This window comes from Kogia breviceps, chromosome 11 (genome assembly GCF_026419965.1).
Source record: "Kogia breviceps isolate mKogBre1 chromosome 11, mKogBre1 haplotype 1, whole genome shotgun sequence".
NCBI classification, from domain to species: domain Eukaryota; kingdom Metazoa; phylum Chordata; class Mammalia; order Artiodactyla; family Physeteridae; genus Kogia; species Kogia breviceps.
In genome coordinates this window covers 97,033,790-97,050,971 of record NC_081320.1, presented here as the reverse complement: position 1 = coordinate 97,050,971, position 17,182 = coordinate 97,033,790, and the positions used below count along the sequence as shown (strand labels likewise).

Below are 17,182 nucleotides of genomic sequence, written 5' to 3'. Positions count from 1 at the left end.
AAAAAGAAATGGTTACCAAAAAAACCCTTACCTGGGATTTTAGAGGGATGCTATAAGAAGTCTGCATTTTTACCTCCTGTTCATCAAAAATCTTTTTAAGATACCTTTAAAGGAAACTTTTAAATTATCTGTCTGAAGTTTTATATATTTATTATTTTTTTAATATTTATTTATTTGGCTGCGTTGGGTCTTAGTTGCGGCACATGGGCTCTTTGTTGTGGCACACGGGCTTCTCTCTAGTTGTGGTGCACAGGATCAGTAGTTGTGCACAGGCTCAGTAGTTGCGGTGCACAGGATTAGTTGTCCTGCAGCATGTGGGATCTTAGTTCCTCTACCAGGGATCAAACCCGCGTTCCCTGCGTTGAAAGGCAGATTTTTAACCACTGGACCACCAGGGAAGTCCTGTCTGAAGTTTTAAATATCAAACATGGTAATGAGCAACTTTACAGAATTGTTTTAGTACATAATGAGCCAAATATGAGGAAGCTAATTGATGAATATCGTTTCTTGCAGTTGAATTTGAGGAAAATTTGCAAAAATTAGGATGTGAGGCTCTTCTTGCCAAAGAAGAGCAAATGGTTGTATTTACTCCTGAATCTTACTGTTCACAAAACTTTCCAGGGGCCAGTTTAATGGAAGAGATCTTATACCTGTAGAAAAGTATATTCTATAGGTATAAGAATATTTACAGTTGGGAATCTAGAAGGGTACATCCCAAACTCTACTGGTTGCAGTGTGGGGAGAAAAAGAAAGTTTTTCGGTCAGTTGAGGAGAAGCCGAGTTGAACAAAATTAAGCTGAGTTTATAGCGAGACTTTCCAGAGGTTTTATTAGGCCATTGTGCATTATAAATCCTCAAGAAATGCAGTATACAGCATTAAAAAATTTTTTTTTCACATCTTTATTGGAGTATAAATGCTTTACAATGTTGTGTTTGTTTCTGCTGTATAACAAAGTGAATCAGCTATACATATACATATATCCCCATATCCCCTCCCTCCTGTATCTCCCTCCGACCCTTCCTATCCCACCCCTCTAGGTGGTCACAAAGCACCGAGCTGATCTCCCTGTGCTCTGTGGCTGCTTCCAACTAGCTATGTATTTTATATTGGGTAGTGTATCTATATCAATGCTACCCTCTCACTTCATCCCAGCTTCCCCTTCCCCCGCCCCATTCACTCAAGTCCATTCTCTACATCTTTGTCTTTATTCCTGCCCTGCCACTAGGTTCATCAGTGCCCCTTTTTAAAATTCCATATATATGCATTAGCATATGGTATTTGTTTTTCTCTTTCTGACTTACTTCTCTCTGTATGACAGATTCTTGGTCCATCCACCTCACTACAAATAATTCAATTTCTTTCCTTTTTATGGCTGAGCAATATTTCATAGTATATATGTGCCACATCTTCCTTATCCATTCATCTGTCGATGGACACTTAGGTTGCTTCCATGTCCTGGCTATTGTAAATAGCGCTGCAGTGAACATTGTGGTACATATATCTTTTTTTTTTTTAACATCTTCATTGGAGTATAATTGCTTTACAATGGTGTGTTAGTTTCTGCTTTACAACAAAGTGAATCAGTTATACATATGTTCCCATATCTCTTCCTCTTGCATCTCCCTCCCTCCCACCCTCCCTATCCCACCCCTCTAGGTGGTCACAAACCACCTAGCTGATCTCCCTGTGCTATGCGGCTGCTTCCCACTAGCTATCCACGCTACATTTGGTAGTGTATATATGTCCATGCCACTCTCTCACTTCATCACACCTTACCCTTCCCCCTCCCCATATCCTCAAGTCCATGCTCTAGTAGGTCTGTGTTTTATTCCCGTCCTACCCCTAGTCTCTTCATGACATTTTTTTTTCTTAGATTCCATATATATGTGTTAGCATATGGTATTTGTTTTTCTCCTTCTGACTTACTTCACTCTGTATGACAGATTCCAGGTCCATCCACTTCACTACAAATAACTCAGTTTCATTTCTTTTTATGGCTGAGTAATATTCCATTGTAAATATGTGCCACATCTTCTTTATCCATTCATCTGATGATGGACACTTAGGTTGCTTCCATGTCCTGGCTATCGTAAATAGAGCTGCAATGAACATTTTGGTACATGACTCTTTTTGAATTATGGTTTTCTCAGGGTATATGCCCAGTAATGGGATTGCTGGGTCATATGGTAGTTCTATTTGTAGTTTTTTAAGGAACCTCCATACTGTTCTCCATAGTGGCTATATCAATTTACATTCCCACCAACAGTGCAGGAGAGTTCCCTTTTCTCTACACCCTCTCCAGCATTTATTGTTTGTAGATTTTTTGATGATGGCCATTCGGACCAGTGTGAGGTCATACCTCATTGTGGTTTTGATTTGCATTTCTCTAATATTAGGATGTTCAGCATCTTTTCATGTATTTGTTGGCCATCTGTATATCTTCTTTGGAGAAATGTCTATTTAGGTCTTCTGCCTATTTTTGGATTGGATTGTTTGTTTTTGTGATATTGAGCTGCATGAAGTGCTTGTATATTTTGGAGATTAATCCTTTGTCAGTTGCTTCATTTGCAGATATTTTTCCCATTCTGAGGGTTGTCTTTTCATCTTGTTTATGGTTTCCTTTGCTGTGCAAAAGCTTTTAAGTTTCATTAGGTCCCATTTGTTTATTTTTGTTTTTATTTCCCTTACTCTAGGAGGTGGGTCAAAAAGGATCTTGCTATGATTTATGTGATAGAGTATTCTGCCTTTGTTTTTCTCTGAGTTTTATAGGCCTGGCCTTAGGTCTTTAATCCATTTTGAATTTGTTTTTGTGTATGGAGTTAGGGTGTGTTCTAATTTCATTCTTTTACATGTAGCTGTCCGTTTTTCCCAGCACCACTTATTGAAGAGACTATCTTTTCTCCGTTGTATATTCTTGCCTCCTTTGTCAAAGATAAGGCAACCATATGTGCGTCGGTTTATCTCTGGGCTTTCTATCCTGTTCCATTGATCTATATTTCTGTTTTTGTGCCAGTACCATGCTGTCTTGATTACTGTAGATTTGTTGTATAGTCTGAAGTCAGGGAGCCTGATTCCTTCAGCTCCATTTTTCTTTCTTAAGATTGCTTTGGCTATTTGGGGTCTTTTGTGTTTCCATACAAATTGTAAAATTTCTTGTTCTAGTTCTGTGAAAAATGCCATTGGCAATTTGATGGGGATTGCACTGAACCTGTAGATTGCTTTGGGTAATATAGTCATTTTCACAATATTGCTTCTTCCAATCCAGGAGCATGGTATATCTCTCCATCTGTTTATGTTCTCTTTGATTTCTTTCATCAGTGTTTTATAGCTTTCTGAGTACAGGTCTTTTGCATCCTTAGGTAGCTTTATTCCTAGGTATGTTACTCTTTCTGTTGTGATGGTAAATGGAATTGTTTCCTTAATTTCTCTTTCTGATCTTTTGTTGTTAGTGTATAGGAATGCAAGAGATTTCTGTGCATTAATTTTGTATCCTGCCACCTTACCACATTCCTTGATTAGTTCTAGTAGTTTTCTGGTGGTATCTTTAGGATTTTCTATGTGTAATATCGTGTCTTTGGCAAACAGTGACAGTTTTACTTCTTCTTTTCCAATTTGGATTCCTTTTATTTTTCTTCTCTGATTGCTGTGGCTAGAACTTCCAATACTATGTTGAATAATAGTGGCGAGAGTAGACATCCTTGTCTTGTTCCTGATCTAGAGGAAATGTTTTCAGTTTTTCACCATTGAGAATGATGTTTGCTGTGGGTTTGTCATATATGGCTTTTATTATGTTGAGGTAGTTTCCTTCTATGCCCACTTTCTGGAGAGTTTTGTTTTTGTTTTTGTTTTTGTGGTACGTGGGCCTCTCACTGCCGTGGCCTCTCCCGTAGCGGAGCACAGGCTCCGACGCACAGGCCCAGCGGCCATGGCTCACAGGCCTAGGCGCTCTGTGGCATGTGGGATCTACCCGGACCGGTGCACGGACCTGCGTCCCCTGCATCGGCAGGCAGACTCCCAACCACTGCGCCATCAGGGAAGCCCCCTGGAGAGTTTTAATCATAAATGGGTGTTGAATTTTGTCAAAAGTTTTTCTGCATCTGTTGGGATGATCATATGGTTTTTCTCCTTCAATTTTTTAATTTGGTGTATCACATTGACTGGTTTGCATATATTGAAGAATCCTTGCATCCCTGGGATAAACCCCACTTGATCATGGTGTATGATCCTTTTAACGTGTTGTTGGATTCTGTTTGCTAGTATTTTGTTGAGGATTTTTGTGTCTATGTTCATCAGTGATATTGGCCTGTAATTTTCTTTTTTTGTGATATCTTTGTCTGGTTTTGGTATCAGGGTGATAGTGGCCTCTCAGAATGAGTTTGGGAGTGTTCCTCCCTCCACAATTTTTTGGAAGAGTTTGAGAAGGATAAGTGTTAACTCTGCTCCAAATGTTTGATAGAATTCACCTGTGAAGCCATCTGGTCCTGCACTTTTTTTTGTTGGAAGATTTTAAATTACAGTTTCAATTTCATTACCTGTGACTGGTCTATTTATATTTTCTGATTCTTCCTGGTTCAATCCTGGAAGGTTGTACTTTTCCAAGAATTTGTCCATTTCTTCCAGGTGGTCCATTTTATTGGCCTATAGTTGCCTGTAGTAGTCTCTTATGATCTTTTATATTTCTGCAGTGTCAGTTATAATCTCTCCTTTTCCATTTCTAATTTTATTGATTTGAGTCCTCTCCCTATTTTTCTTGATGAGTCTGGCTAAAGGTTTATCAATTTTGTTTATGAAAGAACCAGCTTTTAGTTTTATTGATCTTTGCTATTGTTTTCTTTGTTTCTATTTCATTTATTTTTGCTCTGATCTTTATGCTTTCTTTCCTTCTACTAACTTTGGGTTTTCTGTGTCTAGTTTCTTTAGGTGTAAGGTTAGATTGTTTATTTGAGATTTTTCTTGTTTCTTGAGGTGAGCTTGAATTGCTATGAACTTCCCTCTTAGAACTGCTTTCGCTGTAAAAAAAAAAAATTTTTTTTGACTCTAGAACTGAAAACACACTTTAGGTATATGTGTCATTTTTATATTTAACTTTATACAGGCATAGAGAAACTGTTGTCAATGTCTGTTTCCCCAAATGTAGTTTTTGTATTAGAGTGTTGTTCTGTTATTTTAGCCATAGTTTTATTTAAAATCATTAGCTTTAGTTATTTTTTTTCCTCAAGTGTAATAACCTTACTTCGGGAGAAGTCAGATTTATGGCAGCCATCCTCAGGCGTGTAAAACAGAAACTAAGAAGGAGGTAAAGAAATCAGATCGACAAAAACTATCAAAAAATCCATGCGGTCTACTGTCGAGAATTGTCAGGCCAAGCAGTTGTGTGCGTGTAAGAAATCAGCATGTTGGGAACTAGCACACAGCTGAATAAAGAAAGAAACCGAGGCTGGCAGCAGAGGGTGAAGCCAGAAGAACCACTCAGTCTTGTTCTCCAAGGTACTTGGTTCTGCTGGCAGACACCTCGTCAGCGTCCGGAATGCCAGTGCACGGAAATCAGCCTCCTTAAGTCACCAGCATTTAAGGAGAAAATAGCGCCGACAAACCATGTGAAACAGAGCTAGGTCCCATTATAGTTACAACAGCAAATGTTACCACCGCCCCGCTGCCATCTGCCCTTAACTGATGAAAGGTAAACAAATATGAAATATAGGGTCTTTGTCCCCTTTGAGTTCATTTATTTGTAGCTGAGAAAAGTTATATTTAAGAATGTTGGATTTAGTGTTTGTAAGAGTCTGTTTGTTTGTTTGTTTGGTGTTATTGTTAGTTTTTGAACAGTCAGTACTCTCTTCTCTTAGAAAATGTTCCCCCTCAGTTGTATGAGTTCATCCATACCTGTCTTTACAGACCTTTTTATTCAGAGATGCTGCTGCTTTTGGGGTCTGGCATGGCCTTGCATCTGTGTATTATGGGGCTCCCTCCATGTACAGGGTTGAGAGCCAGCCTGAGGGAGCCACACGCGTCTGGCCCTCGGTTGCTACCCTTCCCACCATGCTGTCTCTGTTGAGAGCTTTTTTAAGCCCCAGCGCCCTGTAGGTTTACTTGGTTGCTGAACTGATTGGAACTAATGGAACCGAAGCATTCTTGCCAGATCTGCCCCCGTGGGTCTTGCTTTTGGTCTTTTGGTAACCTTGTTACTGCCCTGGTCAGAGAGGTACATAACATTGTATATTTTTCATGTTTAGATTCATGGGTTGTTTTCATGGTTCAAATGGTCATCATTATGATTGAGTCCCTGAATAATTAATTTCATTTTACAAGATTCTGTTCTCTTCAAATTGTTTTGTTTTGATTTTTCTTTTTAATAGGTCATGGGCTTTTTAGCAGACAAAAAACCAGAACAAGGCCAGCGGGTCTCAGGAATACTTGTTAAAAGAAACTTTAATTATCACATACTTTCTCCTTGTGACCTCTCTAGTAAGTATACTATTAAATGTCAAATGTAATTTGATTTTAGCATTTAAAGAAAATCTTCAAAAACTTCTCTTACCCAGTGCCCAAATCTTAAGTAACAGCCAAATAACAAAAGTATAAATAGTTGAAACTTAATAATCTAGTTAGCTTTATTTGAAAAAAGAAATCTTCCTTGAACTATTACAATATTTAAATAACTTTTTTCTTAATTGGAAACATAAGTTCCCCTGTAAGAACGATTGACTACTGCCTTCTGAAGCCTGTCTTCTACCTTTCACCATGGAATACTGCTACTTTTATTTCCTGAAGTAATTTTGGACTCCCCACACAAGCTTTTTGATTTTTATGACCTGTAGTGTTAAGTTGCTTGCTGGGCCTTGTGTTTTATGCACGTGTAAATGCTAAGCTGTCATTACTTTTGCAGTAACTATCATATTAAATTTAAGTAAATAACTGTGCTCAATTTTATTTATATGGCACTAATAAATTAAAAGTGCTTTATCAAGGACTAAGAAATAGGGCTTCCCTGGTGGCTCAGTGGTTGAGAGTCCGCCTGCCGATGCAGGGGACGCGGGTTCGTGCCCCGTGATCCGGGAAGATCCCACGTGCCGCGGAGTGGCTGGGCCCGTGAGCCGTGGCCGCTGAGCCTGCGCGTCCGGAGCCTGTGCTCCGCAACGGGAGAGGCCACAGCAGTGAGAGGCCTGCGCAACGCAAAAAAAAAAAAAAAGTTACTTGTGTGGGGCTTCCCTGGTGGCGCAGTGGTTGGGAGTCCTCCTGACAATGCAGGGGACGCGGGTTCGTGCCCCGGTCCGGGAGGATCCCAAATGCCGCAGAGCGGCTGGGCCCGTGAGCCATGGCCTCTGAGCGTGCGCGTCCGGAGCCTGTGCTCCACAACGGGAGAGGCCACAGCAGTGAGAGGCCCGCGTACCGCAAAAAAAAAAAAGGAATAAGAAATAGCAGCAGTGTTTAGCTGTTCAACTGTGAGATAAGCCACCTGTCAGCTTTCACACTGTCACACAGTAGAATACAACTTGTTCCATTAACAGTTGCTGAGGTCTTCCTGTATGCCAGGCATTGTGCTCGGTGCTGGAGGACTAGAGATGTACTAAGCAGCACAGTCCCAGCTCTTGAAAAACTGTCTGTTGAGAGAAACCATGCTGTGCAAAGCTAATCACAGTATTGACCCGGGACATACAGAAGTGCAGGATAACATGTAAGGAGAGAATGGGCCTAGAAGGGTTGGGAAAAGCATTGCATACCAGGTAGCTCTCATGCCGGGTGGTGAAGGATAGCTAACCAGCAGAGATGGCGGAGGACAGCTGGCTTACTGGCTTGGAGATGTTAGGGACCAGATATGTTTGGGGGAATGAGAGTGCCTTCTTATGGCTGAAGCACAGGTTAGCTATTGGCCAGGGTAGGGGTGGGGCGGGAGTGTAGGATGGGAACCAACTGTGGAGCACTTTGTTAGCTTGACAAGCATGTTCTCGCATACTTTGCTTTTACTTCTCTTTTCTTTACTCCTGGTATGTGTTTGCAAATCGTATTTTGTGAGACTAGTATTGTTTCCTAAAGTATATTCATTCTAATTTCCTCTCCAGATTATACGGACTTGGCCATGAGCACTGTAAAGCAGACCCAAGCCATTCCATATACTGGTCCTTTTAATTTGCTTTATTACCAGCTACAGAAATTGACAGGTGTGTTTATTTATTGACATTCACTTAACTGTTTTCTAGTTTTGAGTAAGATAATTATATATCTAGGAAAGGATTTAATTTTGGTATTTGTGTCAGAATGCACACATTTTCTTTGTACTTTACTTGGTCATGTTATTACCACCTTTAGGTGAAATTTTTGAAAATACACTGATAAACAATTTTTAAATCTCATAATACCTCTTATTATGACTCACTTAAAATTCTAAAATTGTCAGTAGTCTTTGCTTCTTGTGTTTAAAATCTACTTTAGCTGCTATACCTAGATTTTATCATAATTTCTTTTCTTTATTCAGTGAAAATAATTTTTCTGGTTCCATCAGTACAAACCTTTACAGCAGGTTATATAAGAGTGCATGACCACTGGCCAAAGGCCAGTAAAAAGTAAACCTATTCTGTTTTTATATTAGACCATTTTGAATTAGAGATTTTTGTGTATTAACATCATGAGAGGTGAAGAATTAAGTTAAAAGGCGTGGGCTCTCTCTGATAAACAAGAACACTTCAGATCACAAAGTTATGCTTTCTATGAATATGCTCTTTGTAATTCATAGAGTGAAGTACTGCCATAAAATAAACCAGTAGAATATATATTTTTTTTACTTCAGAACCTCATGTTAGAATTATAGGTTATAACACAGGAAGTTAATCAAATGCATCTGAATTAATCCTTAACTAAGAAGTTACTACTGGGAAGACCAGAAAAGCCTTGTCTTAGACAACAGAATTTTCCTGTAGAACCTTTAAACTTAAGAATACAGACGGTAGAAGTGATGTAGTTGATGAGGTTCGTGTTAAATTTTAAGATGCTAGTCACTAAATCCCTTGTACAAACATAGGTGTTTGACAGTCACCAAAGTTTGCAACTGATAAGATGTTTAATATCCAAGGTAAATCCTATCAAGTTATATGAATATTTATAATACATGTTGAGATCTTTTAGTTGTTAAAGCAATTAATATAAAACTTCGCTACTTAAAATCTGCCTATACACAAGTTATTAAATTTTTTCATTGTGTATCGCCTTATTTCAGCTGTCTCTATAAACAAATGAATAATTATACTCTAGAAGATTATTTAAAAATTTTTTTTATGCTGGCTTTCTCAAAAAATTTTTTTATTTATATACAATTCTGAAAGGTTACTTTCCATTTACAGTTATCACAAAATATTGGCTTTGTTCCCTGTGTTGTACAGCACATCCTGGAGCCTGTCTTACACCCAGCAGTCTGTACCTCCCACTCCCCACCCTTATATTGCCACCCCCCAAAAAAATTATATACATCTTACAATTTCTTTTTTTCAGGTGATGTAGAAGAATTAGAAATTCAAGAAAAACCCGCTTTGAAAGTGTTCAAAAATATTACTGTAATACAGGAACCAGGAATGGTGGTATTAGAAGTAAGATCATTTACCTAAACAAGGAGGGGAAAAAAGTTTTGAGTTCACATGTAAATGTAGAGAAAATTGAGTTCTTCCCAATCAGGAAAAAAATTGTTGGAAAATATATATGTGTATATTTTTCTTTCCAAGATCAACATTAAATATAACATGACTAAGCATTTTTTATATAGTTACAGTAGCATGGAAACTAATAATAAATTAAGACAATATTTAGTATGTGAAATGAGCAGAGGTCTCTCATCTGAGTGAGTCTTAACAGATTTTGTGGTACCACAGGTGTCTTCAGTTATATCAAAAGGTCTTAAAATTATCAAGATAAAAATATAATTCCATTACTTTAAAGCAAACAAACTTGTCATGCAACACTTCTTAAGAGAGTGGAATTCTGAAGATTCAAATAAGCAACATTAAAATGACCCAAATCCACTAAAGGCTAGAAATAATTAATTTAGGTAAATGTGGTTGCCACTGTTAGACTTTTAAATCCATACTGGTAGAATTTAGAACCCAGACACCAAATGACTTTGATGGTTGATTTTAATAGTTCAGCATCCGCTATGTTTAAAGAAGGACTTTCAAAGTGAATCCTGGAACCGAATGATACAGGGAGATACTTTGTTTCTCTGCCTCAAGGTTGAATGTAAATTTCCCAGCTATATGGTCAACTATTCTGTCATACATATTATTTTCTAAAACAAAAAAAAAAGATCTGTCAGCTCTGGTTCCACTGCAGTTCACTGATTTAAGTCTGAATTTGATTTATACGGCTAAAGGTAACTGGAGAAATTATCAAGAGGAATAGTTATCTATAACATGAAGTTACATATGATAATATATAAAGTGTTATCTGCGAAAGGGGAAAAGTTGTTAGGGACATTAGTTTGGCTCTTGCTACCAAATACTATTAGAGAATGCATCTTTTATTCCCTAGAATTAACAGATCAAAGAAGATCTTACAGGAGGTTTTTCAAGTGACTCGTGTTGCTCGTAAAAGTACTCTTTGGAGAGAGAATTAAAAGAAGGGGGTTTACTCATTCCTGAAGTAATTCAGCTGGTCTCACCCTAACCTGGTAGACATGGAAAACTTTCTTAGAGCAGCGGGCACATGGCACAGTGTCAGGGGATCTTAGGCTTCATGTGAGAAACAAAAGTAAATCTTTAAAAATATTACTGCCTATGCTACTAAAATACAGTGACTAGGAATTTCAGTCTGAGTTACAGAACCAGCAATTAATTACTGCTTATGTTATCTTGCACAAGTTACTTTTGAGTCAGTTTACTCCTTTATGATGAAGATGTGAGAGTTAAATGAGATAATGCATATAAGACACTTGCCACAAAGGACATGCTCCGTACATTTTAGTGTTGTTTAAAAAAAAAAAATTAGAGAATTCCAGCATTACTAATTAATTTCAGTAAACAATGGGTTTACTGAAATTAATTAGTAATGCTAATCAATTTCAGAAAAAAATTGGTTTCAGTGAAATGCTAGAAACAATAATCCTCCACATGCAGTCCGTGGATGGGTGGTAGCGATTGCAGCTTTGGGGGTTGGCTGGGTTGTACCTCCCTAATTCTGCCTCTTGTTTTTCAGTGGCTGGCAAACCCTTCCAATGATATGTATGCAGATACAGTAACAACCGTGATATTAGAAGTCCAATCAAACCCGAAAATAAGGAAAGGTACAGAATTACTTCATTTTTATCACTTCTTTCATTTCTCCTATGGTTCTTTGAAATAAAAAGCAGAAAACAAGAGTCCTAAAGAACTTAAAATATCCTGATTTTTTCATTCCTGTAACTTTTAAGATATGATATATGCATAACAATGTGTATTACTAATATTTTACTTTTTGTCCTGAGTCTTCATTCATGCTGTAAAAACGTGGCTGCAGTTAACATGAAGATAAAAATCTCTTAGTAACAGTCCTCTTAAAAACAATTTAATCGGAAATTCCAAGATACTGCTGAATTGAGCCAGAATGTCTAATAGGAAAATATGCTGCTATATTTGTGTTGAATAAAACTTGTTGAATAGAATGGAATTTCCACATGGGACAGTTTTGCAGTAACTTGCTTTCCTTTTCTAAGAAGCAATTTTCAATCAAAGAAAACACCAATGAAAATATTTTTGTGTCATTTCTTTATAGTTTGATTCTGTTTTGTACATAATTCAGTATAACACATTACGGTGCACATACACCGTAGCCCTTTGTGTTCCTGTGGGAAGAAGCCACCCTTGAAATATTCCGGGAAGCCTCACATGGCAACAGATCTCTGATAGAATATTTTTGTTTCTTAAAATTTTTTTTTAAAGTAAGCAAATAGTTAGTTCTTTGATTTCAGGAGAAAAAAAGCTGAGGTAACCACTTCATAACGCATCTGCTTGTAATTGGTCACATCTATAACATGAAACTAACGAATGCCGAGACAAATCCAAATCATTCATCTAAGTTACTGGTAAGTTTTTGAATTTGAGTAATAGTCATTGTAAAATTACCCTTTGGACACCATTTGATAACTTGTTTTTTAGTTGAATTAATTCGTGGGTAATGGATACCCCTGTGTGCCTGTAACGTAAGAGATGGAGCTGTGCATTCATACAAGCCACAGAAGAACATCACACCTTGGATTCTCACATGATGTTCAGTAGCACAGTCTTTGCCCGGGGGTACAAATACATTCATGCCAGAACAGTTTTAAAGGCAGTTGTCGGTTTTCTCTTATTATTTTACATTTTTCATATCTTAGGTGGTAAAAATATTAAAATGGGGGAGCTATGTGGGAAAGAGGACCTTTTACCAAGGTCATAACTAATTCATGGTGCAAAGTTAGGAGCAGCGAAGTGGGGGACAGGATTAAGTGCAGAGACCAGGAGTGAGAGATCAAGGCTGGAGCGCACGAGCCAGCCCACCTCCCCGTGCTGACACCCAGCTCTCCAGGAGCACGGCCCCTTCACTTCGTAGCATGGCCTTGGTCACTTGGAATCAAACACTTCTGAACTGAATTGTGTTTTAACCTCTAAGGTTGCTTTCTGTTCATTAAATTCTGATAACTCTTTTGTAAAATGAAGTCAGATATTTATACTTTACTGAAAAATGAAATTTCTATGCAAAAATGACACTTTTCCAAGGCCAGTTAGGATGTTGTGTGGTCTTCGGGGATGTTAAGTACCTGAGCTCCTCTAAGCCCATTTCCGCGCTGGGTGGCAGAAGAGGGGACCCAGTGCGTGTCGGTGTGAGATTGTCGGCTGTGTTGTCAGGATGTCATCTGCTGTTCCAATGAAGACTCCACCTAATGATTGTGCTGAAAAACCGACAACATGCTGTGGTTTAACAGATAATCACCAAATATTTAATGTCTGTTGTACAGGAAGGAATACGTGAGCTATCGTTGCTGGCTTGACTTTATCTTGGGTATTTCTCTTAGCACTCCGGTCCAAAGTGAAAATACACCTTTACTCTGATCTGCTCTAGTGGAACTAAAAATAATCATCCTACTATTAGTGATCCGTCTTAAACTAATTATGAAAACATTTGTTCAGGGCTTCCCTGGTGGCGCAGTGGTTGAGAGTCCGCCTGCCGATGCAGGGGACACGGGTTCGTGCCCCGGTCCGGGAAGATCCCACGTGCCGCGGAGCGGCTGGGCCTGTGAGCCATGGCCGCTGAGCCTGCGCGTCTGGAGCCTGTGCTCCGCGACGGAAGAGGCCCGCGTACCACAGATAAAACCCCCCCAAAACATTTGTTCACTAAGTTACACCTCTGGGCATTTCGGAAGAGGTTCATTGCGGAGAAGTCAGAACAGGCATTTTCCATGAGTGATTGTAAAAGCTAACTGGCTGCCTCATATTTCCTGGTTTCTCCCCACTTTGTGGTGTATCGAGAGTGGGATTTTATACTCTTCTGGGTAATGAGGTGCTTCCTTGTTTTCTTTTAACAGTCATTTGACAGATACTTACTGAGCACCTGCTATTTAGTGGGTATTATTCTAGGTGCTTAGGGTACGTCCATGAACAAAGCAAACAGATGCTGGCCCTGTAGGAGCTGATGCTCTAATGAGGGCTGGGCAGCTTGACAGGTTCTGGAGTGGGCACAGATGCGTCGGGCTTTGTCTGCCATTTTAAGGCTCTGGACTTGTAGTTGGAGTGAAATGGATTACGTTGTAGGGTTTTTTAATTACTCTGGCGTTGATTGAGAGGAGACTGTTAGGAGGACAAGTATGAAAGCTGACAGGTTCCAGTGAGGAGCTTTTGTGGTCATGCAGGTGGGAGATAGAGGCTCAGGCCAGGGTGGAAGTGGTGGAGGTAGCAGAAAGTGGTTGGATTCTGGAGAAAGTAAAGCCAGCAGTATTTCCTGACAGATTAAATATGGAGCGTGAGAAAGGAAACAGACAAGATGAGTTTTAAAGAGATAAGACAGTGACCCGAGGAGTGTATGTGATACATCAGTATGGAAAGTTGTCCCCCGTGGGGCTAAGTTATTAAACAGGGTTTTAATAAGTAGTACTTGCTCCTTCAGAAGATGAAAAATTATCACAAGGACTAGCACATACCCTCTCTTCAAAGTTGAGAGCGTTCATTCTATATATTTATCATTTAAATTAATTGGCTTTATCCTATCCAAATTTGATATTTTAACAATTTAGAGCTGAGTTAGCAGCTATGGCCCCTGAGCCAAATCCAGTCCTCCACCTGATTTTTGTAAATAAAGTTTTATTGAAACACAGCTATGGGACTTCTCTGGTGGTCCAGTGGTTAAGGCAACGTGCTTCCACCCGCAGGGGGCGGAGTTTCGACCACTGATCAAGAAACTAAGATCCCACATGCCGCACAGCATGGCCAAAATGTTTTTTTTTTTTTTAAAGAAAGAAACAGCCAGGCCCATTTGTTTATATGCCATGTAATGCTGCTGTCTGAGCTACCACCGCAGGGTTGAGTAGTTGCAGCAGAGACCGTGTGGTCCACAAAGCGTAAGATACGATCTGGCCATGTACGGAAAAAGCTGGCCAGCTCTATTCTAGAAACACTCTGATTCTTCTTTGATAGCATTTGCTCCCTTTTCATTTCTTAGCCTGCTGACACTTTGGTCCAGATTCTGGAAGTACAGTTATATCTGTATCTGTGTGTGTGTTGAGCCCCAACTTCCATTTATATATAGTCCCCCTTTTCTCACTGAGAACACATGAGAAATCTTATACATTTTCAAAATGTATTCTTTAATGTCCTTATATTCCTTTACATTCTTCTGTTTCACACTGTACCTGTTTTCAGCATGTCTGTGCCCTGTTTTGACACATAGACCTAAGGGCAGATAGATGTATGTGTATGAGTGTATGACTTCACATTTAGTATAATCTCATGTATCTGAGGAGTTTGTCATAAACCTTAGTAATAAATATATATACACACTTCGGAAAATTTCTTTTAATAGACAGTTTCATAGCTTAATGTTTGCTTTTTAATAATGTGTTTTATGAGATTGTTTTTACATGTCAGCTAAGTGCTTAATACTTAACAGAATTGATTATAATTAAAGTATAAAAGTTTTATTATATAGTTTTCTTGGCTTGCATTTAGTTACTTGTATATTCAGTGAAAACCGATGAATTTAAAATTAGAGTGACTATGGTCTGAACTATAGAACAATTTAGGAGAAATGACAGCTTGGCTCCTTTCCATATAGAGTAGATTCACCACATTCAACTTGAGAACATACACACCACTCCAAAAAGAAACATTGTGTATCTTTTCGCTCTAATTCCCCACATTCCCCACTCTCCCCAACTCAAGGCAACCACTAATCTACTTCTGTCTCTCTGGATATACCTGTCGTGGACATTTCATATAAATGGGATCCTACAAAAGGTAGTCTCTTGCGTCTGGCTTCTTTGACTTAGCGTAATGTTTTCAAGGTTCATCCATGTCTTTCAGAAACAACCTCTCCTGGCCATGTGTTGTGTTTTTATTGACACTCTAAGGTTAAAACCTGAAACTATGACATTTGAATTTACTAATGAACAGCCCGTGAGCTTTTCATGCCCGGGGGATTGTAACAATGTAGAATTGTGTGGCCGAATTCAACTACGTAAACAACGAGCGTAAAGACTTTAAAAAAAATAAAAAAGGTTCATCCCCGTTGTAGCATGAATCAGTACTTCATTCCTTTTCATGGCCAAATAAGCTTCCATTGTGTAGATAAAGCACATTTGGTTTATCCATTCATTTGATGATGAACATTTGGATTGTTTCTACAGTTTGGCTATTGTGAATAATCCTGCATACTATAAACCTTCATGTACAAGTTCCCGTATAGACATGTTTTCACTTCTCGGGTCTATGGCGTAAAATTATTGGGTCATATGTTAACTCTCTGTTTAACTTTTTGAGAAACTACCAGTTAATTCACTGTTTTGTTGCTGGTGATGAACTGGGAGGTACTTAGTGATGCTCCCTAAGGCAATACTGAAACTTTAGATCACGTATGGCTCATCTTCCTGAGCTGTCAGATTACTTTGTTTTAGGGGAAAAGCTAAGTAATCTAACTGGCCAGTGATTTTAAATATTTTATTAAAACTACTGTAAGTGCATTATATGTAGTAGAATTGCTAAATTTACTTAATATTTTAGATAAAACAAAAGCTTCAGAGCTCTCTGAGGATGGATGTGCTCCTAGACCTCTTGGAGTTCTAATTTCACTCACTTCTGCTCATAAATATGGAGAAGACGGAGAAACAGTGGAAATAAATTTTTAAATAATCTTAAATGTCACTTGTGGTTACTTAACAAGAACATGAAATAAAGTGATGAAGATATCAGTCTGCCTCAGCAGGTAGATGCTCTGTATACATCTGTCACTTGAAGGATATTCTACAATTAACCACTTTGGTTTCTCAGCAACTACATTCCGATTATTGGTTTGGAAGTTATTCTGAACGGGAGTTTGGAAATTGAACCCTCTGTTGCTTTTTTTCCCCAGGTGCAGTACAGAAGGTTTCTAAAAAATTAGAAATGCACGTTTATAGCAAGAGGTTGGAGATCATGCTCCAGTAAGTGTTGCGTACGTTACCGCTCAACAGGGTGCCGGGGGTGGGGTCAGACGAGGTCACTTAACGGGTCTGGGTGCCGCTGTTTCTATCAGTGGCGCAGTTTGAACCACTTCCTTCTAGCTACACACTCTATGGCCAGTTCTGAGAGCATGTGACCTGCCTGGTCAGCCACTTCCCTGTGAAATACGTTTCACTTAATACACAGCCTCAGGATGCTTTTCTGTGGCTGGCGTAGCTGAATAAAGCATTGTTATCAAGGACATGTGCTGAAATCTTAACCTAGTGTTACTACACCTTTAAGAATTATTATACATATTTACTTCCCCTTAAATGTGAATTCCACATTAAGAATGTTTTTTTAGACTCTTCTCAGTAAATCTGTAAACTATGAATCACCTTTAAACTCATATTTTTCTTACATGCCAGATAATTAGGTCTTTCCCCTTTCCTCCAGTACTTGTTAAGCCTGATTTCAGAATGTTTTTTTCCAAATAAAATAATCATATAAAACTGTTTCTTGGGACTTCCCTGGTGGCCCAGTGGTTAAGAATACACCT

General features: G+C 38.7%; 1 protein-coding gene across 1 annotated transcript in view; it reads left to right on the top strand.

Moving 5' to 3' along the window:
• Positions 1-17,182, top strand: part of CPSF3 (cleavage and polyadenylation specific factor 3) — a 44,536-nt gene that overhangs the window by 23,182 nt on the left and 4,172 nt on the right. Inside the window, exons 12-16 of the mRNA XM_059078377.2 lie at positions 6,358-6,466; positions 8,062-8,160; positions 9,485-9,579; positions 11,177-11,264; positions 16,556-16,625. Of these exons, the coding sequence (XP_058934360.1) occupies positions 6,358-6,466; positions 8,062-8,160; positions 9,485-9,579; positions 11,177-11,264; positions 16,556-16,625 (461 nt within the window). The remainder of the gene's footprint in view (positions 1-6,357; positions 6,467-8,061; positions 8,161-9,484; positions 9,580-11,176; positions 11,265-16,555; positions 16,626-17,182) is intronic.